The 23,551-nt window shown below is 44.8% G+C and overlaps 5 protein-coding genes across 16 annotated transcripts; 2 read left to right on the top strand and 3 right to left on the bottom strand.

Annotated features, from left to right (window-relative positions):
- Positions 1-3,505: 3,505 nt before the first annotated feature.
- On the bottom strand, positions 3,506-6,324 carry LOC112876429 (la-related protein 6C-like). Of its 4 annotated transcripts, none has more exons than XM_025940541.1 (10): positions 5,911-6,323; positions 5,418-5,499; positions 5,228-5,322; positions 5,065-5,136; positions 4,889-4,968; positions 4,686-4,776; positions 4,528-4,575; positions 4,364-4,432; positions 4,142-4,252; positions 3,506-4,052 (listed from the first exon to the last, which is right to left on the bottom strand). In XM_025940541.1, exons 1-10 carry the CDS (start codon positions 6,277-6,279, stop codon positions 3,801-3,803), a joined length of 1,269 nt encoding a protein of 422 aa, XP_025796326.1. In that variant the 5' UTR covers positions 6,280-6,323; the 3' UTR covers positions 3,506-3,800. The 4 variants fall into 4 exon arrangements, with proteins under 4 accessions (XP_025796326.1, XP_025796327.1, XP_025796329.1 ...); XM_025940542.1 differs by having other exon boundaries at positions 3,506-4,049; XM_025940544.1 differs by having other exon boundaries at positions 3,910-4,049; positions 4,528-4,621; positions 4,698-4,776; positions 5,911-6,324.
- Positions 6,325-6,753: 429 nt separating this feature from the next.
- LOC112873950 lies at positions 6,754-10,175 on the top strand. Of its 2 annotated transcripts, XR_003224857.1 has the most exons (3): positions 6,754-7,604; positions 8,624-9,090; positions 9,799-10,175. XR_003224857.1 is itself a non-coding variant. In XM_025937068.1 (2 exons), exons 1-2 carry the CDS (start codon positions 6,945-6,947, stop codon positions 8,981-8,983), a joined length of 1,020 nt encoding a protein of 339 aa, XP_025792853.1. In that variant the 5' UTR covers positions 6,754-6,944; the 3' UTR covers positions 8,984-9,263. The 2 variants fall into 2 exon arrangements, 1 of the variants encoding a protein (XP_025792853.1); XM_025937068.1 differs by lacking the exon at positions 9,799-10,175 and having other exon boundaries at positions 8,624-9,263.
- On the bottom strand, positions 9,640-13,059 carry LOC112872773 (disease resistance protein RGA2-like). The gene has a single exon (XM_025935827.1). The coding sequence runs from the start codon at positions 13,057-13,059 to the stop codon at positions 9,769-9,771; it is 3,291 nt and encodes a 1,096-aa protein (XP_025791612.1). The 3' UTR covers positions 9,640-9,768.
- On the top strand, positions 12,579-20,937 carry LOC112873949 (aldose 1-epimerase-like). 8 transcript variants are annotated; one of them, XM_025937067.1, is made up of 7 exons: positions 12,579-13,041; positions 13,119-13,181; positions 14,393-14,987; positions 15,084-15,133; positions 18,335-18,461; positions 19,909-20,013; positions 20,095-20,937. In XM_025937067.1, the coding sequence occupies exons 3-7, from the start codon at positions 14,573-14,575 to the stop codon at positions 20,715-20,717; spliced, it is 1,320 nt and encodes a 439-aa protein (XP_025792852.1). In that variant the 5' UTR covers positions 12,579-13,041; positions 13,119-13,181; positions 14,393-14,572; the 3' UTR covers positions 20,718-20,937. The 8 variants fall into 8 exon arrangements, with proteins under 8 accessions (XP_025792852.1, XP_025792851.1, XP_025792850.1 ...); XM_025937066.1 differs by having other exon boundaries at positions 13,787-14,987; XM_025937065.1 differs by having other exon boundaries at positions 13,440-14,987.
- Positions 20,938-21,485: 548 nt separating this feature from the next.
- On the bottom strand, positions 21,486-22,494 carry LOC112876829. The gene has a single exon (XM_025941009.1). It carries the CDS (start codon positions 22,148-22,150, stop codon positions 21,800-21,802), a length of 351 nt encoding a protein of 116 aa, XP_025796794.1. The 5' UTR covers positions 22,151-22,494; the 3' UTR covers positions 21,486-21,799.
- Positions 22,495-23,551: the final 1,057 nt, after the last annotated feature.

Raw genomic sequence — 23,551 nt, 5'->3', positions numbered from 1 at the left:
TATCCGCACAAGCAGCCATTACATGAGAACAAGGTAAGTGCAGCAACTTGGGCCTCATGCATGAGCAACAACAAGTTCCATCAAACTTGAGAATGCACTCCTTTACAGGAGTTTGACGTCTCATGCCATGTCGCGCCCTGTCTTTAGGAGATACCTCGAACTTGAGCTGCTGTGTTCCACATTGCCGTACATGGTGTAGTCGGGCGCTTTCTGCCTTCTTAGTCATATATTCTGTTACCTTGAATCCAAAATTTCTGTCTGGATCTCGCATGAATACCTGATTTTTAGTGAACCGCTCCCGAAAGTAATCGGTACACCCGCGGACAATGAATTCAACAATTGCAACCAGTGGAAGCCCACGAACACCTCGCAGCACCCAATTGTAAACTTCGGCGAAGTTGGTGGTCATTATACCGTACCTTGCACCATCGGTATCATAAAGTAACGCCCACTTCTCCTTAGGTTCATTCTCAATCCATTCAGAAAATTTTTTCACCGCTGACCTAGACCTTCTGCGAGTACGTGCAGTATCTGTTGGTAAAGGGCACAAAGCCTCTGCTTCATCCTGTGCAGTTATGTTTTTTGATGCGTCCTCGACTCTTTTCTTCCCGGTCAGTTCATCAAGTTTCTGCCACTGCTTGTTAAATTTTTGCTGATTCGTTTCCTTGCATAGTCTCTTGAACATATCCATAAGGTGTTTGTTCTTGAATTGCCTGAAAAAGTTTGTACCGATATGCCTCATGCACCACCTACTGCGAATATCACGCCACTTGGGCGGCTCTCCGGTCTCCACACACCCCTGCTGCAAATCTAGAATTGCCCTCAGTATGCCGGCGTGACGATCATGAATCAGGCAGACATCTTCCCTATCCCGAACGACTGCAAGCTTAACCCGTTCCAGAAACCAGTACCAACTGTCTGCGTTCTCACTCTCAATAAAAGCAAAAGCAACAGGCAGCAATTGATTGTTTCCATCCACTCCAATAGCTGTCAGCATTTGCAATTTATACTTTCCTGTGAGAAAGGTCCCGTCGATGCACAGGATAGGCCGGCAGTGATGGAATGCGTTAATGCATGGACCCAAGCTGAAAAAGACCCGCTGCAATGTGTGGGGCGGACCTTCTCCTCTGTCTAGAGTTTTCAGGTCATAGTAGCTTTCAGGATTTCTCTGACATAGGACGGCCAGCATTCGAGGAACATTATCATATGCAGCCTCGAACGTACCAAACCTCATCTCCAACACCTTTTGTTTCGCACTCCACGCCTTGCTGTATGAGATGGTATACTTGTACTTTTCCTGAATGTACCTGATAATAGACTTTGGTTCATATGACAAGTTCTCTACTATCGTCCCGTACATCTCATTTGCGATGTATTGCGACGTGAGGTTGCAATGGCTCTTCTACACCCCAGGCAAATGACAAGTGTGCTGAGTGACAATGGAGCATTCCCAATAATCTTTCCATTTACCCTTGTAGGCATGCACCCGCCATGGACAGCTATCTTTCACACATACCACATCGTACTTACGAGATTTGCACTCGACTGTCTTAAACTCTCGCATAAGAGAGAGAGACCAGCACTTAACAGCTTCCTTCACCTCTTCAATTGAGTGGTACCTTGCACCCTGGATAATTTCATTCTCCCTGCAATCCGAAGGCCAGCTACATCCGTCATCTACGACAAGATGACTGAAGTCGCTGCTTACCCAATCTTGAGGCACATCATCGTCATCATCAGACGAATCGGCATTCATTGCTTCATCCAATTCACGTTCTTCGTCTTGCAGCTGTTCAACAATGAAGGGTATGTTCTCCCCCTCATCAGCCACGCATTGAGGTGCTGCGGTCCCACCTGCCTCAATGTTTGCCTCCTCAACTTCTTCATCAATATTTTCATCCTCCGGAGCAGCTTCAATATTTATCAAAGGATTCTGGTGCACACTGACAAGGAGTACCAGTGGCCATTGCCAATGACTTGCATTTTGCAGATAAGTTAACCAGTCCTCATTGCTTGCAAGTGGCTTCAGCTCCCAGATCAAAGTATGAGTGGTACGATTTATGACGCATTGAACACTCACAGTGTGTGTCTCCTGATTAATCCTTAATCCCCTCATTAACCAGTTGTATAGGGATTCAAATGTCCTCTCGTGCGGTCTGGTAATTTCTCTGACCGCACAGTTGAATTCACTTAAATCTACCCCATTCGGCCCATAAATCACATTTCCTTCTCCGTAATATATACTGAAAATACCCTTCTCGGAAGACATATCTGTCAATCATTAATAAACTAGTTATACTACATATTAATACACAACGAACGACGATCCTAAATTTCAGCGACTCTCAGATTATATTTTACAGATTCTAAACTATTCAGATTATAAATTATACTAAAAACAGATGAAAATACTAAAACTATTCAAAACATAACTACTCTAACAAATATTTCCTAAATTATAGTTATTTTCAAGTACTTATATGGCTAGAACGAGAATATACCTCAAAATCGACGTGTGGACAGGGCTTCGCCGCTTCCTCTTCTCTCTTCCTCTCCTCTCTTTCTCTTTTTTCTGATTTTTGCTGGATAAAATGGCATTTTTGGGGCAGGTTGGGGCTTATATAGCCGGTGGGGGGACCTCCCGCCCGACCAAAGGGCGGGATGCCCCTCAGCACAACATCCCGCCCTTTGGTTGGGCGGGATGCCCTTCCAGGGACCTCTTCGCGAAGAAATTATTTGCGAAGAGGCCCTCGGGTGACATCCCGCCCGCTGGGTGGGCGGGATGTCCCGGGCCCCACGCGTCCCGCCCGTTCAGCGGGCGGGAGGCACCCATTTCTCTAAATTTTCCCAACTGGCACCCCTTTTTCGAATTTTAATTTTTTTTAATCCCTTTTTTTTAAAAAAATCTGCTATATTAAAGGACTGTGTATGGTGAAAGCATGCATTGTATGTATTTATGTGCGGTGGTCCAAACTATAGACTATGTGTGTTTGAGCCACACAACTTAACAGCCCAAGTGTCCTTCTAATAATATTATAGCTTAAGTCATCCGTTATATCCACACTAGAATAAAATACAACAACCAGTAGGGGTGCTAACCCCTCCTGTTTCATAAAAAAAATAAAAAATAAAATACAACACGACTAATATACACCAAGCGTTATGTACTAATGAAGGATCAAAGAGAACTTTCGCTCATTTTCAATAGTGTAATTTCGCTCATTTCAATGGTAGAATCTTTGTTCCAAGAAATTATTTTTTTATACACATAATACGCGAACGCTCGTATACATGTAAAGCCCCTATGAGTACAGAAGGCAATCTCACCTCCTGTAAGCACTTTTCAGTTATATCTATCTTGTTTATTCAAATTCTTCTTATTTTTTAAAAATAAAGTTCTATTTCCCCAACTCTCAAACACAGCGCACAGTCCGAATGCTTTATATTCCAGGCCAATTAATAATTCTTTTGAAACGCCTCCATGAATCCAACTTTATTCAGGTGTGTTTACCGGCACTTTGATTCGTGTAAGTTGTAACTAAACACTTCACCAGCCACTAGTTGCAGCCGCACTCATTCTTTTTCCATCTGCTCGTCCGAGCACATGAGCATTATACCAATGTAAGAATACCATATTATTCATCAAAACAAAATCAAAACTATTTATTCAAGGGCAAAAAAATGAAGAACAAACAAAAAAAAAGGAAAAAAATCACTGCCACTTTCATCCTCTCCTCCAAACCAATCAACAAACGTTTTGACCGGTCAGACGCCACCGCGGAGCTGGACAGCTGGGCGACCTACACGACTCGGACAGCAGCCGCCGCTGCCACGGCCAGTGGCGGCCTCCCCCGCCCCATGGTGAACCCGCGCGTGCCGTCCGGCATCCTCGGCCCCTGCGCCGCGTGCCTCGGGGTCGCGGCGAGGGACTCCAGGTGCGCGGCCGCGCCAGCGGCGTGCGCTGAGGAGTGCTGCGCCGCGGCGGCGGCGGCGTGCGGCCGGCCGCGCCCTCTGCCCCACGGCTTCCTGGCGCCGGCGTGCTGGTCCTCCTGCTGCCGCCGAGATGCGAAGGAAATAGTTAGTTAGCGGCAGACATGGTCGGCCGGTGATAGCGTGCCGGGGCGTGGCGGTCTCGGCTTACGCTGTAGTCAGGCAAGCGCGCCGCCGCCGTCGGGGAGTCCGGCGAGCGCTCCTCGTCGGAGGCAGCGAGGTGGTCCAAGTCCGGCCGCTTCAGACGAGTTACCGGCTTGGCCTGCAGTGAGTTCAATGGGCGCCGGCGGCGGCCGGCGTGCCAGGTCAGTGGTCAGTCCGGAGATCGGGCAAGAGCCGATGAGTGAGTGGGTGAGGGGAGAGCTTCGGTTACCGGCCGGCGCAGCACGGTGCGCACGCGGAGGCCCTTCCTCCAGTTCCTCCCGTCGTTCAACTTGTCCACCTGACAGAACACAAAAACAGATTTCAAAAGCACAAGTGAGCGACGGGAACTGGAAGAAAACTTTCAAGTTTCAAGCATGCCTGAAAATGACTTACTGCTCTCTCGGCTTGCTGCGAGGTCTCGTACTCTATGAGAGCATGCAACTGTGACAGAACAGAAAGCCAAATTTTCACTTTTCAGACGACGCGTCTGCGTTTGCGAAGCGTGTGACTGAGTACTGAAGTGAAAAACAAAGTGTGCGAGCTCTGAGTACCTTGTTACCGACCAGCAGTGGGTTTGCGTCAGGCTTCGAAGATCTGGAAGAGCTGGGCTCCTGCGGATGGCAGATTCTGATGTTCTTCACACTGTAAACTTGTTGCATCGCGTGGCACACGGTTAGGCGACGCTACATCGCATACAGTACACTACAAGTCGCATTGAGATCAGAGAGGCGTTGTGTGTTCTGAGTTTTCTGACCTGCCAATGACGCCGAAGATCTTCTCGAGGCTGTTCCTCGTGGAGTCGTCTGGCAGATTCTCCGCGATGACCATCCGGGACTGCTCGAGTCAGGGTTAGTTTAGTCTTTAGATGACTGATGATGCAGCAGTTTCCATTTCAGGAACCAACACCTTGTCATGCTCGGAACTACTGACCTGCAGCTCTTCTTTGTGTCTCTCGGTGAATGGCTGCGCCCGTCGCACTCTCCTGCCGTCGTCGCTGACAACCTGAAGCCAAGAAACTCGAAAGTGTTTCATGATACTGCATGGTCTACCATTTGTTGCATGGAGGTAAGGTAGCAATTAATGGCCGGCTTACGAGCTTTTCCGAGGTCCGAAGAGCCCTGACCAGCAGTTGGTTTGTCACCCCCATAGCCTTGATCTTCTTCCATGACGAGATTACAGACAAAGGAACTGGTCAAAACGGTGAACACACATTCAGTTTTCTGTTAAGGCCATTCTTCGGAGATCCGTATGAATCTTCCAAAGAAATAATGGTTGTCACTCACCGTAGCCCTCAGGATCCTTGTTCATGATCTTCGTCAAGAAATCATTCGCAACCAAATTAGTGTCGCTGAATTGGTACTCAACCTGCACAAGGCCAGCCACTCCAAAATCAAGAAACAGAAGGAAGAACATCGTGAGGAAAAGAAAAGGTCAACAGCACGATCTTTTTTTTTAGATAAAGGAATGCCCCGGCCTTGAACAGCACGATCTACAAAGATTCGAAAATAACGAGGATCGTCTGATAACTGAAAATATCATGAAGACATAAATAGCTGCATCAAAGGTTTAGGATGATAATCAAAACAACCTGCCATGAATTCTAAGGCCATTTCCGTGACCTGTTGCCACGGAGATCAACTACACCGTACTCTGCATTTTCAGTTTCAGTCTTTCAGGATCTATCTACATTTCTACGCGATGTGATCGATCGGCATAAAAAAATGAATAGAAATGGGCACCGGAAAGAACCGTGGAGATCATCTGTGGTTCCCGAACCTGCTTGATAATCTTGTGCGCGATGTCGGCCGGACTTGCGCCCTTGGGGTGTCCGGTGACGCCGGCAGCACCGGCGAACTCGGCGTGCCCAAAGTCCGGCAGGAAGAACGTGGGGTCCGGCTCGGCAAGGAAGCTCCAGTCCGCCGCGCCCAGCCCAACCCCACCGCCGCCGCCGCTGGGCAGCTGCAAGAACGGCGGGAAGTAGCCGGCGGCCGCCAGAGCGCCGGCGCCCATGGGTCCGGCCGCCGGCGCCACCACCGGCACGAACTCCCGCGCGTGCACGTTGAACCTGAACGGCGTGGAGCAGCCGCTGCTGCCCGCCGACGCCGACGCCTTACTGGTGGAGCTCTCGCAACCGTCTTGCGCCATTGCCAGTTTGGTCGGCCGATGCAGAGTGATGTGCCTTGCGATCTGGATTGCCGTGTGAATTAGTATCCGGGGGTTGGGGGACGGGCTGTGTCCATGTGTAAGCTTGTGGCACGTTTGACTACTTCTTTCCAAGCGTTTGTGTGGCGGGAGTGTTTCTTGCGCAGGTTGTTTCGCTGTCATCTCTGCGTGGCGCTCAAACCGTTACATGTAGGGGAAAGCCGTTGACCACAGTGCAAATTACTCAGGCTTATTAAAATCTGAATACTAACCATGGACCTCTTTACTTACCAATATTTTAACAATTCTGGAAATTTTCAGGGAGAATTTTTTTGCAGTTTTTTTTTCAAAGAGAGTCTCTTATAAAAGCTTTTCAACATTTTTAAAGTAAGGTTTTTCAATTTTTGAAAACAAAATTCTGAATAACTGTAGGGAATTTTTTAAGAAGAGGAGGAAGGGGAGGAAGGTGACATTTGACAGTTTTGGGCCGAAAGTAAAGGCATAGCGAAACCGGCCCACAAAATGAAAAGAAAAGCAAAACGAAAACTAGAAATCCCGTATCAGGATGCGCCACCGCCGGACCAGCAGCGCAAAGCCAGGCGCCGATTTGCTCCCCCGCTCACCGCCGGTGGCTTGCTCCTGCAAAAGCCCCTAAACTCCCTTCACCAATGCCGGCGCTGCCCGCCCCGGCGCCGTCCAACTCTTCGTGGCGCCGGCACGCCAGCCCCGCGGCGGCGGCGGCTTCCTCCTCCACCCCCAAATCCCTCCTGCTGCTCCTCCCGGTCCTGCTGCTGCTCCTCTTCGCGCTCTCCAGGGCCCCGGATCTCGCCTTCTCCAGCACCTCCACCGCCGCTGCCGCGGCCGCCCACTCCTCCTACTCCTCCCGCCACCTCCGCCCCTTCGACTGCTACGCCTCGCCGCAGGCCTCCCCGGTCGTCGCCAACCTCGTGGAGGGCGTGCCCCGCCCCTTCTTCTACTCGCTCGCCGACATGGGAGCCCTCCCCGACCGCCCCCACAAGAACATCGCGCGCCTTCTCAAGGGCAAGCGGTTCCGCAAGCCCGACATCTCCGAGACCATCCAGGGGCTGCTCGGCGGGGAGGTGGGGAGGGGCGGGCCGTCCGGCGGAGTGGTGGTGGACGTGGGGGCCAACGTCGGCATGGCGTCGTTCGCGGCCGCCGTGATGGGGTTCCGGGTGGTGGCGTTCGAGCCCGTGTTCGAGAACCTGCAGCGGATTTGCGACGGGGTGTACCTCAATCGGGTGCGGGACCGCGTTGTGGTGTATCACGCGGCGGCTTCAGATCGAGTTGGGAACATTACTATGCATAAGGTAGTGCTTCTAACGCTAGCTTTTATAGCATACTAGTTTTAATGGCTGTTTCTTCAATGGAACTGCATGTATATTGTCTGAGGGGTATATGTAGCTTATAATTAAGGAAGCAGTAGAGACAATATGTTATTACTTACTAAGCGATGTATAAGGTTGTGGGGGTGAGCTCAGACGACTTGGTAAAGTTACCTTAAACTGTGTTCTTGATGTGTGTCATGGGCTTAAAAATCTAGATCATTAGACATCATCTGTTGTTTTAGTTTGTTGCTACTGCAACTACGAGAACGGCATATAGATTATATAAGACAGTGCAGAACAATATTTCATTTCTGAAACCATTACATCGCTCCTGAAATGATCAACTGAATATCCATACTTTTTCTGGTCTATTATGGGGCATAGAGGAGTCTCTTATTATTGGTGATGGTGATGCTCATATGCAAATAAGTCTCATGTTTGATATACTGAAGTTTGTGAGTTTGATTTTCATTTACACATTAAGTTATCATTAGAGTGTTGAATTTACTTCTATCGCTGTGCTATAATTGCTAAATGGAGTCACTTGGAAATGGAAGATGCTACGCATTTTAGGAATAAATAGGCGCCTTTGTCATACTGAACTATATAATTCTGGTATTTTGTTCTTGTTATTGTGAACAAGCTTACATGAATGTCATGTAACTGATGGAACAAGTTCATATGAAAAATCAATATTCCAGATTCATACTGCTCTATTTTGATATTATTAAAACAACACAATGAACTTTGCATTACATGATTACCATTTTTCTTGGTAGTTTATAGCCTGTCTATTTTTTAAAACATTCATGTGGAATAATTAGAGGAGACACAAATGTATAAAAGACTATGCATGCACATAAGATGTTACAGCTTGCCAGTTATTCTGATTTTTCATATGGGGTTATGCATATTGTAGAAATCTCAGGTTCCTTTCTATGTGTCTGGATAGTGCTTCTATCTTGCCTTATACACAACTTATGAGTATTGTTGTAACCTAGGTGATTGGCCGACTTGACAACAGTGCTATTTCTGCAACTGGTGCAAAGTTAGCATTTAAGTCTAATGAGGATATTGCTGTTGTGGTTTCCACAATCCCATTGGATGAAGTCATTCCAGAAACCGAGCGAGTTCTTATGATCAAAATTGATGTTCAAGGTTGGGAATACCATGTACTGAGAGGTGCATCAAAATTGCTTTCAAGGACAAAAGGTGAAGCTCCCTACCTTATATATGAAGAAGATGAACGCCTGCTGCAGGCAAGCAACACAAGCTCACAGGAGATAAGGGCATTTCTGTCTAGTGTTGGTTACAATGATTGTACACGGCGTGGCACTGATGCTCACTGTACAAAAGAATAGACAAATTGGTTTTTGAGTGGTGCTCTGATGCTCCTAAGCTCAAGTTGTTCAGACCAGGGGTTTAGAAATTTCATGTGTCCAATAGTTGGGTTGCCTTGAGTTCCATGGTACTCTCTTTTTTTTTTTACCTTTTTAGGTTAGTATGTTAATTGCTGGGTCTTGTTATAATAGCAATTTTAGCCATGATTATGTAGCTTCTTTCATTAAATTTACACTTCTTCTAGAAATATATGTGGTCACATTTGACATCATGAATCATAGCGGATGTTTCCAGATGCTAGTGCATTTTTTTTGGATTATGACCTTGGAATGTGTGCTAATTATTGAATATCATTAATATAGATGTTTCAGTTATCCAGCGTTTTGAGAAGGATCTAGGAGATTTGTCTAAAATTGAATAGCCAAACTAATTTATTTGGCTTACCACACATATTTCCTTTTCATTTACATAGGTTCCCACTCAAGTAACTTGATCATTTTTAATTAGATTTGACATTACTTTTACCTTAAATGCTTAGATCTTACAAGCTGGATTTTTTCTCCCCTGAGAGGGCAGCATGAATGAATGGTTACAAAAATAACAGTTGCACTTAGCTGATTCTATCATTTTAAGAAGTATTATGATAGTTTACATAGTAGTACTTCTTCTGAGGCTCTGAGTTAAACTAATCCTTTTTACTTTTAGAAGTATTTGGTACACCAAATTCCTTTCCTAAAGTCAAAGTAGCATCAACATGGCAATATCTATTGATATTGTATTCTAAGTTTCAGATTGAGAAAATATACTATTTTCCTATTTTCAATTTCTGCTGCAGAATTTCACCATCTATTTCGACCCAAGGGATGTGTGCAATCTTCGGCCAGTCAATGCCATGTTCTTTTATCAGTCTCTCCTTGAGCAGTGGGTGACAGAGTGCAACTTCAATCTTTCTAATGGATAGTGGCAGCGGTTCCTCTGGCAGTGATTCCAATGCAGGGCAGTTCCATAAGACCAACTTATACAGGGACTGTATTCTGGACAGGGTTGAAGGGAGTGATCGCAGAGTATTGCAACCACTGATACATAAGCTTTGGAGTGACTTTAGCTGTAGGAGAATATTGTTATCGTCTGCGCTGAAGGAGGTGATTTCTGAGCAATCTTGGATATCTAGGCTCTCAATGAGCTCAAGCCTTTCTCTCAAAAGAGGACACCTGAGTATTGTCATTTGATCAGTGATAATGCTTCTAAGTAACCCAAAGCTTGCAGTGATTTCAATGGTCATTGGTGAGGATAATCTTGCAAGTAACAAGGGGCAGTTGAATAAGCAAAGAGATGAGACACTGGATCTAGCAGTGGTTGCATGTGCCAACTTTACATCATGGTGGTATGGCATCCAGTACCCTTTCCTTGCTATTGTTATCTCTGTAAGGTTAGGAGGTACTGGAGGCAGTACTTTGAGCTTATTGCAATCCTTAATCACAACATTGTGTAGATTCCTCATTGTATGGCCACTCCATAACCACTCATTGAGTTCTGGCATGTCATCAAGCACCAGCTCTTCCAGCAAATGGAACGGCTCCTGTTGGCTGCCACTGCCATATGCCTCTGGGCCTATCTGCCTCAGCATTTTCAAACGCTGCAACCAGATTGTTTTGATGGAGGGAAGTTGACCAAGTGGTGGAAGCTGCTTCCATGCATTGCAGCCACTTAGGAAAATATGCTTAAGACTACTTAGCCATTCGTTCTCAAGCCAACTAGGGGATTTGACTCCCATCCAACCCATGATGTCTAATCTCTTTAGATTTTCATGTGGTTGGAGAGCTTCTAGCACATCCTCTTCCTTGTTTGTATTTACCTCATCTAGATCAGGTGCCCACATTAGCTGCAGCACAGATAGTTGGCCTTTCTTACACAGCATGGCTTCCTTTGCCTCATCAGGAGTATTGATATTCTCAAGGTTTCTGATCTGGAGGGATCCTTGGAGCTCTAGTAGATGCCCAAGCTGAACTATGCTTTGTGTTTGCTCTCTGGTAACCTTAAAAATTGGCAACCTCTGAAGGCATTTCAACCTGCCAACGTCTGTTATGGAGGAAACAATTTGATTAGCTGCTGTGAGATGTCGTAGATTAACCAAGTTGTTCATTCTGGAAGGCAGTTTTCCAAGCCTGCAACCTGCTAAATTCAGAACCTGTAGGTGGTAGAGTTTGCACAAGAATTCTGGTAGTGTGGTGATGATAGTTGATGAGATATTTAGGTACCGGAGATGCACACATTGCCGTATGCTATCAGGAAGTCTGTCTATCATGCATGATGATAAATCCAACACTCGGATGCTTCTTACATTATTGAGAACCACTTGAGGGATGGAAGCTTTGATTGGAGCCACTGTTCTGCTAGCGAGGAAAATCAGAGTGCGCAGATTCTTGTATGGGATTGTGTCATCAAGTGCTGAAAGGCTATCTAGGTGCACTGACAGATGGCGTACTGATGATGGGATTCTTATCCATTCGTCATCTCCTATTCTGAAGCATTCTTCTGTTGCAACTGATTTTGCAAGCTTATAAATTACAGGAGGTATCACATAATAGCTGGCAAATTCTTTCTTCTGAACTGTGAAGAATGACTTATTGCACAGATCATTTATGTATTCCTTCCCAATGTCCTCCATTCTCCTGCAACCATCTGGGTGTACAAAACCTTGTGCCATCCACTGGAGAATCAGCTGCTCAGCTTCAAATTCCCAGTCCCTGGGGAAGATGCTGCAATACGCAAAGCACTGTTTTAGGTGGGGTGGCAGATTGTCATAGCTCGTTCGTAGAATTGGCATGATTTCCTCCCATACTGCATTTCTCTGCAAGACTTGTTTCCACTCATCTACACTGTGTTTATATTTCAGCTGTCTAGCTACAACCTTTGCAGCAAGAGGAAGACCACTGACTGTCTCAGCAATTTTCCTTCCGATGTTCTCCAATTGTGAGTTGATGTTGTGGCTTGTCTCATCAAACATAGAAGACTTTATCAGGGACCAGCAGTCATTAACTAGCAAGGCCTCCAAACTAATTATGTTGGATGATTGCAGCATCTCAGCCACCATACTTGACCGAGTTGTCAGAAGTATCTTGCTCCCCTTTGCTCCATCCTTTAGGGGGGCTAGCAGCTTCTGCCAGTTCTCTTGTTCTATTGCTATTGTAATGTTGTCATTATTCCAAACATCATCTAGGACAAGGAGGAACCGTTTTGAAGCAAGCCTTGCCTTGAGCGCCACTTGAAGTCTATTTAAATTTGTTGTGCCATCATGCCTAAATCGACTGCTGGAAGCTGACTCCAGCATTTCTTTTGTGATCCTCAACTCGTCAAAGAGATAAGTAACAGAGATCCACATTCTCACATTAAAGTTCTCAGTTATTCTAGTGTCATTGTACACATGCTGTGCTAAAGCAGTCTTGCCTATACCACCTAGCCCAACAATAGAGACAACAGAGACTGGATTCTCGTCCTGAGAGCTTGTTAGAGTGGTTACCAACTGTTGGGCTTTGAAGTCGCGTCCAATGATTTTCCCAAGGGCTATTGAGCTAGTCATGATGTTGCAATTATTGCTCCTGATGTTCCTGGGTAGGCTGAGTGCTTCACTAACTCCACTTGCAACCTGCTCAATACGCTCCAATAGATCTACCATCTTATTCTTTACCTTGGTTGATCTATCCCAACATGGCTCCGGGCTAGAAGCTGGGGCACCTTGGTCATGAAACCGGGAATGCATGAAGGCGCTGATTGGGCTACTGCTGCTCTCGTTTGCACTTGATTCTTCCATTTCATGATGGAGGCGGTTGTACTCAAGCTTGTCTAGGAGATCCTCTGCATGATACATGACATCTCGGAGCTCCTGCATCCATGGAAGAGAGCTGTGGGAGAGTGTGGGCGCCAGCTCAGTTCTGTGGAGAACTGACTGTGTGCGAAGCAAAGCAACACGAAGCCTGTCTAGCTCATGGCCGATGCCACAGTTGGCTGCCCACCTCTGGAGCTTGTAGGAAAGATACTTGTCGAAGATAACCTGGATGAACCAGCCACCTACAGCCAGGTAGCTGGAGATATCCATACTGCTGATTATTGAACTTGCTGTTTCTTCTTAAGATCAATATTGATATATGCTGCCAGGCTACCAGGTCAAAGTCTCCCCCCAAGTCTTCCCCCAAGTTATATATGCTGCCAGGCTACCAGGTCAAAGTCTTCCCCCAAGTCTTCCCCCAAGTCGAACCTATCCATTTTTGAAAATGACACATTTCTCAGCTTTACTGATTTATTACATCTCTATGAACCTTAATGTACTCTTTTCAGCTAACCCTTCTTGCTACATTGACCCGTGGTAACTTTTTGAGTTCAGAATTCAGTATCTAGTCCTAGAATTTGTTTGGATATTGAGTATCACCAATTTAAGGAATTTAGGACAAATTCTTACAAGTGGTGGCTGCGGTTCAGGCATTATGTTGTATCCAAACAGAAAGAGGAAGACATATATCAGAGAAATTTGAAGGTAACAAACATTTATAGTTCTGTCCATATACCACTGGTTAAATCCTGTGGAACCATTCATATTATAAATAAATTGTGGAGATTCAAATTCCCAATGAAGAATTGGTTCTTTACCAGGTTACTAAACCGTAATTCTAACCGTGCCTATGGATAATCTGTTGTGACCATTGGATACTTTGTTATGAAGATAGGCTGGAAATACTAGCTACATTTGTGGTCACCAACAAAGCACATAACATCTGTTTTTTCAGTTCTTTCCTTTTCGCTGAATTTGTGTGGAGTACATTTTCTAGGAGTTCTGGTGTGGAGACTACTAAGATGTTTTGGTTGACTTTCTTCACCGGTGGAAATATCAGCTTCCTGCAAATTCCAATTGTCTTTGGGCTGATTCTGCTGCTATTAGCTGGGCCCTTTGAAACATGCTGGGCCTATAGACCCTGCTGCTGCGTACAAGTGTAAAAACTTGTGCTTTCCTCGCATACTAGTAGGCAGGTTTGTTCTACACTACTACTCATCCAGGGGAACACAGGAAGCCAGACTAATAAAGAAAATATATTACCAAGTGATGCAGAAGGTCCCTTGAGGAGGGATGGTAATGTTTAAATCTCCCTGATGTTATGGGATCTTGTTAAACCGTTCTAGGCTGTTGCTGGATTAGTTCTGTGCCTTCAGTTTTGATTGCTGAATGGTGGCAGCCTGGCAGGCGGGCTGCTGCCTCCCTCTATGCAAGACTTGCGGACTGATTGACAAAGGGATCACAAGGGAGGTTTTCTTCTTCCACTACTGATTCCTTTTGGATATGTAATTTTACGAGATACGGAGTTCCCTAATTAGCGGCATCGGATGGCTATTTTCTAGCACAGGTCAGCGGCTAAACTCTTTCTTTTTTTCAAAGGCAGGTGACGACGTGACGTGCCCCAACTGCTGTGTTGCTGAGCCCGTGGAAGAATACGGGGTGGGCAAACGGCGTTCACTCCAGCTCCCTCCGTGTCCCCTTGGCGGGCGCCGACCTCGCCACTGGAGAAGCTGCAGAGCTGAACCCAAACTCCGGGAAATCGGGACGCCGAGCGCCGGAGCAAATGGAGCAGCTGGTGGGAGTTCACCATCACCACCACCACCATCACTCCCTCTCCCCTCGGACCCCTCGCACCCCGACCCGCGCGCAGGCGCAGCCGCTCCTCCACCACCTACCGTCCAACCGGTCCCGGGATCCCCAGTCCCAGATTCACGCCGCGGTCGGCAGGATCCTCCGCGCCACCCCGCCCTTCTTCCTCGTCCTCCTCGCCGCCGTCTACCTCCTCGCCTCCGTCACCATCTTCTCCGCCCCCACGCCGCTGCTCCGCCTCCGCGGGACCTCTCCTAGGCCCCTCCTCCTCTCCATGCCCGCGCCGCCGCCCGCGCCGGAGTTCTTTGAGCTCCACGGCGGGAGGCTTCGGGTCCGCCTCACCAATGTCGGCGCCGCCGTCACCTCGCTCCTCGCCCCGGACAAGAACGGTGCGTTTTTTTATCCCCCGAGAAGTTTCTGCTTGCTCGTGCCGTTTGTGGTTCTGAATCTTTTGGCTAACAGTGTTCTGCTTGTTATCCTCCCAGGGGTTCTAGCTGATGTGGTGCTTGGATTCGACTCGCTGGATCCATATCTGGTAAGTCCTTGATGCATGCGTTCCGATTTTGCAGCCATTGATTAGCACATTTGGCTCGTTTCTCCGAGTTCTCGGCAGGACTAGAGTTAGGATTGCAAGAAGATATTTTCTTGGTTTCTGACTTTCGGAAGTCAACTTGTGCTATAGCCTCGTTTTTTTCTGTATCCAAGCACTGCATTTGTTTTGGTTGGCTTGTGTAAATGTCTCCGTGTTTGTGCTAGGGTCCCTTTCTTATTGTTTTGGCTCGTAGGTTACTTCAGTTAAAGCCTGCATCTTGTAATAGTTAAGTATACAAGAATAAGATAAAGTAGTAATTTTAAAATTTTTCTCGACAAAAGTGCAGCAAATTCATTGATTCATGTCATCAGAAATTTAAAATAATGTTAGTACCTACAGTATGATTATGTAAAAGTGTCATCTTTAAAACACTTTTGCCAGTAATAAATGATTTAACCTTCTCTGTAAGTTCTATTTTTAGCATCTGCTGTGTTAAGTCAACTCTACTAAAACATTTGGTCGTTCCATTGACATGATTAATGTTTTTCTCTTCTCTTCTCGATTTTTATTGGTTTTTTGTTGTATTTTTCTTCATGGTCAAAATGATGAGTGGTGAGAAGGAAATGGACATATATGGTGTAGGGGTAAAAGACAAGTGCCATTTTGTAAAAGTAGATGCAGATGATATAATAGATGTTTGTTCAGCGGCAAAAGGAAATTCTCCTTTGAAGTTGAACTGTAAAAGGTAAATCTAAAAAGTGAAGCCTCTTATGGTTTAGATACGTCTCACTCTTTATCTTATAGCACTAATAATATGTCGTGAGTTCAATGATTATGCCTGTGACATCATAGTGCTATAGGCAACTTTGACTTCCTAAGATCTGAATTCTAGTACCATTTTTTCTTAAAGAGTTAACAATTCCTTAACCCTAAGTAACATTTCAACTTGCCAGCATAATTTAAAGTCATAGCGTTTAATATGGAAATAACTTTAAAATAATTCATTAATCAGTCACACTTAATTTTTGTTTTAATATGTGTTCATTACCGTAGCTTGTTGTTGGAGTTTTATTCAGTGACTTTTTTAAGTTATTGTACATATTTTCCTATTTCTAAAATCTTTCAGCCTTGCATATATTACTTAATGGTAGTATGATTTGGTGTTCCAGCAGCTACTTTAGAAACAACAGGTCGAAGATTGTGGCTGTGTGACTCTTCCACAAACCGCACCCTTTTTTCAGCTTGAGTCACACTTTGCCAAACTGCATTGTGGTGGCCAGCTGGCACTGCTAGGAAGGAGTCAACATTTTGATACCTGCTATAGAAGTAAATGTTTTTGATTGTTTAATTATAGAAACGTGGTTACAGACAAATGAATTCTGAAGTTAGTCTTAAAAATCATATGTAATTTGTCTTAAAAGTACTCAAATTCAGTAGTGTCAAAGTACCCATCAAATACCATGTCATGTCCAAAATGTCTAATTTTCTGACTGGAGACAGTACTTTGCAAGTCCACTAGTCTTAACCTTTTTTGTTTTGGGAAAAGTCCGGTTTACACTCTCGAACTATCGCAAAAGTCCGATTTTCAACCTTCAACTACAAAACCGGATAAGAGAGGCCATCCAACTGTCGAAACCGGGCAAATTTGGCCCTTAGGTGGGTTCAAAGGTGGTTTTGTATTTTTTAAAAAAATTAAAAAAATTCTAATTAGATCTAAAAAATCCAAACTAATTCATTTTAAATTAGAAAATATGAAACTAGTACCAAAATTTTTCTAAAAATGTAACCTATCATTATTGCTCTATTTGAATCTTATTTATTCAAAAATAATAGGCATAACTACAAGCAACCAAATACTATGAACATAAAAAAATTGGATCCGAATAGCTGACAAGTATAGTGCCAATAGATAGGTTACATTTTTAGAAAACTTTTGATACCCATTTCGTATTTTTTTTATTTAAAATAAATTACTTATGAATTTTTAGTTTAAAATTGAATATTTTTAATTTCCATAAAATGGAAAAGCACCTTTGAAACCACTCACGGCCAAATTTGCCCGGTTTTGACAGTTGGATGGCCTATGTTATCTGGTTTTGTAGTTGAAGGTTGAAAATCAGACTTTTGTGATAGTTCGAGGGTGTAAACCGGACTTTTCCCTTTTGTTTTTATCTTACTTTTCAAGTTCTGTAACTCTAGTTTTCTAGTTGAGGCTAACTTGTATTGCTTTTGAGTGCTGTAGTCTTAATTTTCTTGATGTGTAGATCACTGTGTGTTGTTGTGTTCCTCTTGACTCATAACTATGAAGTATTACATCTCCTTTGAGCAGTTACCTAATTGCCTGCTAAAATTGTTCTGAAATGGGTACTTCTCTTATGACCACTTGCTGTCCGCAACTCTGCGTGCTGCCATTTTACTTGTTCTTACACTGCATTTAACAACATGAAACCGGCTCGTTTTGTGTGGTCAACAATTTTAGATTCATGGATGTGGTTGGGCAACTTATTTAACATATTGCTCTCTCTTAACTAAGAAAGCAATCTCTGCAATAGAAGTTCATGGTGTCATTGTATGCTAACTAAGAAAGCAATCTCTGCGATAGAAGTGTCATTGTATGGTAGCTCCTTTTCCATCAAATACTCTCTTGAAGAAGTTTATGAAAGGCAGGCCAGGCGCAATGGTAGAGTTTCTCCACTTGCGTCCAGGAGGACCTGGGTTTGAATCAGCCTGCTTGCAAAACAAGAAAGGATAAGGCTGCTTAGAAATTCCATTCCCTGAATCCCACCTAGTGTGGGACTTTTCAGCAATGGGTATGGCCTTTCGCTCTGTCGAGAAGATTGAAAAGTAAGATTTTTAGAATGAAAATTATTTGGGGCATTGATATTCTTATTAGCTAGCATTTTCTATTGCATAGAAGTCCACTCAATCCCTGAACTTCAAAGTGACCTTCCAACGCAGCCATAGTTAGAAGGTTATCCAGTTCTGTAGTTCAGGGGCTAAACACAGTGGGTGTAAAATGAATTATTCCTAAATTAGATTTATGCGTTGCTTTCCTGGTAGGCTTTATTTTTTTAAAGAACCTTTTCCCTTTAGGGATTTGTCCCAATTTTGAACGTTGTTTATCTTCAGTTTAAATCGGTACTTACATATATCTCAGTGATCAAGAATTGCTTTGGTGCTAACAGTGTAAATCTCTTTGATCAGAATGGAACTTCGCCTTACTTTGGCTGCATTGTTGGTCGAGTTGCAAATAGAATCAAGAATGGAAAGTTCACTCTAAATGGGGTGCAGCACAATCTGAGTATCAACAACCCACCAAACACTCTTCATGGTAAGACGAATCTGGAATGCTACATTTCATAAGTGGATTATTTAAATTTATTTCAGCATGCAAGTATAAATGATGATGAATATTTTCTTATAACAATCCTGGTACTAAATGACTGACAAACTAGGATGTGACTGCATATGATCATTGTATAACAAAGGCTAACTACATATCCATGTTGTGTAGTTTGTACAAAGCTTTCAATGGGGTAGCTTCTTATTGGTGAGCTATTAATTGTAATGGGCATAGCTTTTTATTGGTGAGCTATTAATTGTAGCCACATGATGCAAAGCTTTCAATATCCACACTGTAAATTGCCTGTCTCATTAAACACATTGCTGCTTTCCCCTTGGGGTATTATGCACTGTTTTTTTTTTTGGTAATCACCTATATGTTGAATAACACTATCATGGATATGGTCCTAGACCCAAGTAGTAAAATGACACCAACAAATAGCAGCCGCACCACCAGGACAGGATAAGAGGAGGTTGGGACTTGTTTGATATTAATCTGTGCTGGAGTAAAAACCTGGTCTCATGGAGGCCTACAGAGGCAAACCACCCATAACCGGCCCCATGAATGAATTAATCTGGAATTAAAACTTGAGAGGGTTTGATGGACCCGAAAAATAGTTTGATGGGGAATAAAATGCTGTTGCCTTGATACTTTATTTTGCTTGCTGAGTGACAATAACTGCTTGCTGCTCTTTTTGGATCTAGTCAGTAGGCACAGCCATAACAATTGCACTCTAGAATTCCTCAAACCACAATATCACTTGTTTAAGCTGATTAATAACCATTGACCCAAACCAGTCATCAAATACCAAATCTCCTAGTCAAATAACTAATAGGATATGCTATCAAAATAGATAACGAGGCTTATCTTGGAAGCCACCTTGTACGACAATACCTTTATCCCTGACTTTTGCACATGACAACTTGCCCACTAGGGCGATGGGATGGGACACAAGTAGCCACCTTTAAGGCCAGTTGAGGCAAGGGGTTGGCATTTTCATTTCCATAGGCAAACAATAAGAATGAATAAATCTAGTTGCACCTCAATTGTCAGTCTGAACCTCCTTAGCACGAGATTGAACTCTTGCTCAAGAAGATGGTTATGAAAAAAGAGAAGGCTGGGAGAAAGCGTGCGGTAGTGCTGCTGGAGTCAGCTGTTGAAGTTGAGATGCTGGCGACTACAACAGCCATGGTGCTAGCAGTATCTGCTTTTGTGTTGCCCGCTACTGAACTATAGTCAGTTAATATGTGTTTATTGCCAGATATTTTCTGTTGTCTGCCCTCTTATTTTGATATTCCTATTGTGTTAGGGATGCTTCCTAACCTCGATCTCCAGTGCAGATGCATGTTTGGACATAGAAAAAAAGATATCTACGTCACTTCAATTATTTGTGCTTCCATGTTCCATTAACTAATGCATGCAATTCTTTATTCAGGTGGATTTAAAGGGTTTGACAAAACCATATGGGAAGTCACTGAATATAACAAAGGGGATAACCCTTCAATCACCTTTAAGTATTATAGTAAAGATGGAGAGGAAGGTACTGTGACAATTAACTTCTCTGAACAATTACTTTCTAAATGCCTTAATATGATGAATATTAGTGCTTTCTGAAAAACAGGTTACCCAGGTGATGTTTCTGTTACTGCCAGATATTCCCTTCTTCCAAGTGCAACACTGAAGCTTGAGATGGAAGCCATACCATTGAACAAGGCCACACCCATCAGTTTAGCACAACACACCTATTGGAACCTTGCAGGCCACAACTCAGGGGATGTGCTTTCACACTCGCTCCAGATATGGGGGTCCCAGATAACTCCGGTAGATCAAACCTCAATACCTACAGGCGAGTTCATGCCAGTAAGCGGAACTCCCTTTGATTTTCTGACTGGGAACAGGATCGGAAGCAGAATTCATCAGGTCCCTGGTGGTTATGATCACAATTACGTGGTTGACTCTGGTGAAGAGAGGTTAGGCTTGCGACATGTGGCAAAAGTGGCAGACCCGTCAAGCTCGAGGGTCCTAGACATTTGGGCAGATGCACCTGGAGTGCAGTTCTACACTGGAAATTTTCTTCATGGCATTGTGGGAAAAGGAGGTGTGGTCTATGGGAAGCATGCTGGCCTCTGCCTTGAGACGCAAGGTTTCCCTAACGCTGTTAATCAACCTAATTTTCCATCAATTATCATTCAACCCGGTGAGAAGTACCGGCATACGATGCTGTTTGAGTTCTCTACTGAGTGATGTAGTTCCTGTGGATATCACCATTTTTCTTGTTGTCATTAGTTGCAATCTATGGTGCAGCTGTTGTTAAATTGATTCTTGATAGGGCTAGATATATAACAGAATGTAACAAAATAGGAAAGGGGCAAATTTGCCATGAAAGTGTAGGTTTGCATCTCATGTTTTGTACTTACCAGTTAATGATAGTTCATCCAGTATTACTGGATTAACAATTCTTGCATGGAGTAGGTTAAAATACCATTTTCTATCGAGGAAAACTGAATATAACTTGAGCTATCCTAATATTATAAAACCACCCAGAAAAGTAAATAGTTTGGTGGAAGATTAAGTTGCGTATGCTGGATCTAACAGCCTTATATACACTTATGAGTCGGTATCTTTTTTCTCACAATTATAGCCATGACTCAAAATTGAACTGTTTCATAGCTGGTCTTCTCCCTTATGTTGGTTTGTGGATCATAAATGTATTAAGCAAGCACTCTGTAAATCATGTCTGGTGAACAGGGACTTGTGTCCATGCATCTCATCATACACCTTTCTCCATTAACAACACTATCATAGAAACATTTTTAATAGTCGGTTGAAATTCTAGAAGTTCGACTGCATCTTGTCCAAAAGCACAAGCATTTGTACATCTTTCAGGAAATTAAGCATGAAAACTTTTATTGACCTCGTCCAAATGCAGGACTAAGTTAAAAGGAACGAAACAGCGCATTCTCCCTAGAGGATAACGCAATGGAAGAAAACATTCAAAGTAACGCAACCAAATTTGGCTCGAATTCTGAAGCAATTCTGTGTCAATCATAGCAGGATAGGTCACTATGGGCTAGCTAATCTGATGCCTGGAGCACAAGCAGTCAAGCCATGGATACAGGTTAAACGAGAAGTCGCACATGATTCTCTGATCTACTAGTCGTAATAAACAGTGAAGACATGGAGGGGAAACCAAAAGAAATACACGGAGAGAAAAGCGAAGGACAAGAAAGAAATCACCCAGCACCCATCAGCACATACACTTCTTCGGATCTGACGCAGAATGCTCCACCATCCATCCTGTACGTCCTCTGATCAGCAGCTGCCGGTTAGTCCTCCTGAGGCAGAGCGTCCCCTTCCTCCCCGAGAGGCCGGTACCGGACCCTCGCCGGCCGCTCCCTCCGTCCGCCGCCGCTGCCGGGGTCCTCCGCCACCTCCGCCGACGAGCACATCCTCGGCAAGAACGGCCCGCTGCCTGCGCCGCCCTTCTTCTTCCTCATCTGCTGCTTCTTGCTGCTGCTGCTCCGGGGGCTGCCGCCGCCGCTGGCCGCGACCTTGCTGCTGCTCTTCTTGCCGTGGCCGCCGCCGCCGGCGACCTCCACCCTCCGGAAGTACTCGACCTCCCGGAGCACCAGCGAGCCCACCGTGCCCCGCGCGCCGACCTCGACCGGCGCCGCCATGCCGCCGGCAACGGCAATGCCCGCCGCCGCAATACTTGCTCTAGGCTCTAGCTAGCTACCAGCCTACCACCGCTGCTAGCTCTAGCTTACGGCTCGCTTGGCATTCACTTCAGTGCGAGGTCTCCCCACGGAACAGTGGCGGTAGTGGTACTTGCCAGTGCCAGCCATGGTCCTCTAGCGGCGAGCTTTTTGGGCGCATGCTGGAGGCGTGGACGCTACTCCACTACCCGACGATCGGCACGCGCGTGGTGTCAAGCGCAAGTGGTTGGCCCTCCCGTGGATGCATTCGTTGGAGATAAGCAATTGCAACCATGGGCCATGCGGCCATTGGTGGAGCACGGACCCCTGTGTGGTGATCTTCCTGATGAGGCCGGCCGTACGCCTGGGGCCGCGGTGTAGGTGGCCAATGAAGGACATGCGCGTGCTTCCATGTGTACCCCCAGCTGGTACCACGTACGCCATCTGCCTGGAACTGGAAGGGAGTAGGGAGCTAGGGGACCATGGCCATGACCATAGGTGGCCCCACCTTGTTTTTTTTAATTTGTGGTACAAATGTTTCTCAGAAAAAATTGTAGGAAAGTGGGCTAATGATACTTTGATCTCATGACCATATTGGGCTCTCGGTTGTTGGATGCGGGGAGCTATAGTTGGAATGGGGTTGTGGGCCAAGGTGATGGGCCAAGCTGCAGTGGTAATGGGGCTGTGGGCTGAGCAGCAGGTAGGTTGGTTGGTTGGGCCAACGAGGAATATGTGACAAAAATGATGTCTGTAAAACTCAAAAAAAAAAAATGATGTCTGCAACAACGCCAATGCTAGAAAAAAAAATTGAAATGGCCTGCTGTAGCATCATCGTACAATTTACCTGAAGGAAGGAAGCTTCTCCGTGAGTCACTGCTAGCCGACAGCCTTTTCTTGACTTGTTGGTCATATACAAAGGGCCTGTTTAGATCAAAATGCAAAAACGCAAAATTTCACTGTAGCAAAGGAATCTTGCTAATTTGAAGTACTAAATGAAGTCTATTTGCAAAACTTTTTGCATGGATGGGTTGTAAATCACGAGACGAATCTAATGATGCTAATTAATCCATGATTAAGCAATAATTACCGGATGATTACTGTAGCATCACTGTTGCAAAACATGGATTAAGTAGGCTCATTAGATTCGTCTCGCGATTTACAACCCATCCATGCAAAAGGTTTTGCAAATAGACTTCATTTAGTACTTCAAATTAGCAAGATTCCTTTGGCATCTTTGCGTTTACAGCTTTTTTGCGTTTTGGCGGTAGGAACTAAACAGGCCCAAATTACTCTGCAACCTGTAGTTGACGTAGCTTCTCGAGGTCGTTGTCTACTCCTACCAACGCATTCAGAACCGTGCACGGCATTGCGCCAAGGCAGGGT

This window comes from Panicum hallii, chromosome 9 (genome assembly GCF_002211085.1).
Source record: "Panicum hallii strain FIL2 chromosome 9, PHallii_v3.1, whole genome shotgun sequence".
Taxonomy (NCBI): domain Eukaryota; kingdom Viridiplantae; phylum Streptophyta; class Magnoliopsida; order Poales; family Poaceae; genus Panicum; species Panicum hallii.
The sequence above is the reverse complement of the archived record's forward strand: the minus strand, read 5'-3'. Positions and strand labels throughout refer to the sequence as shown.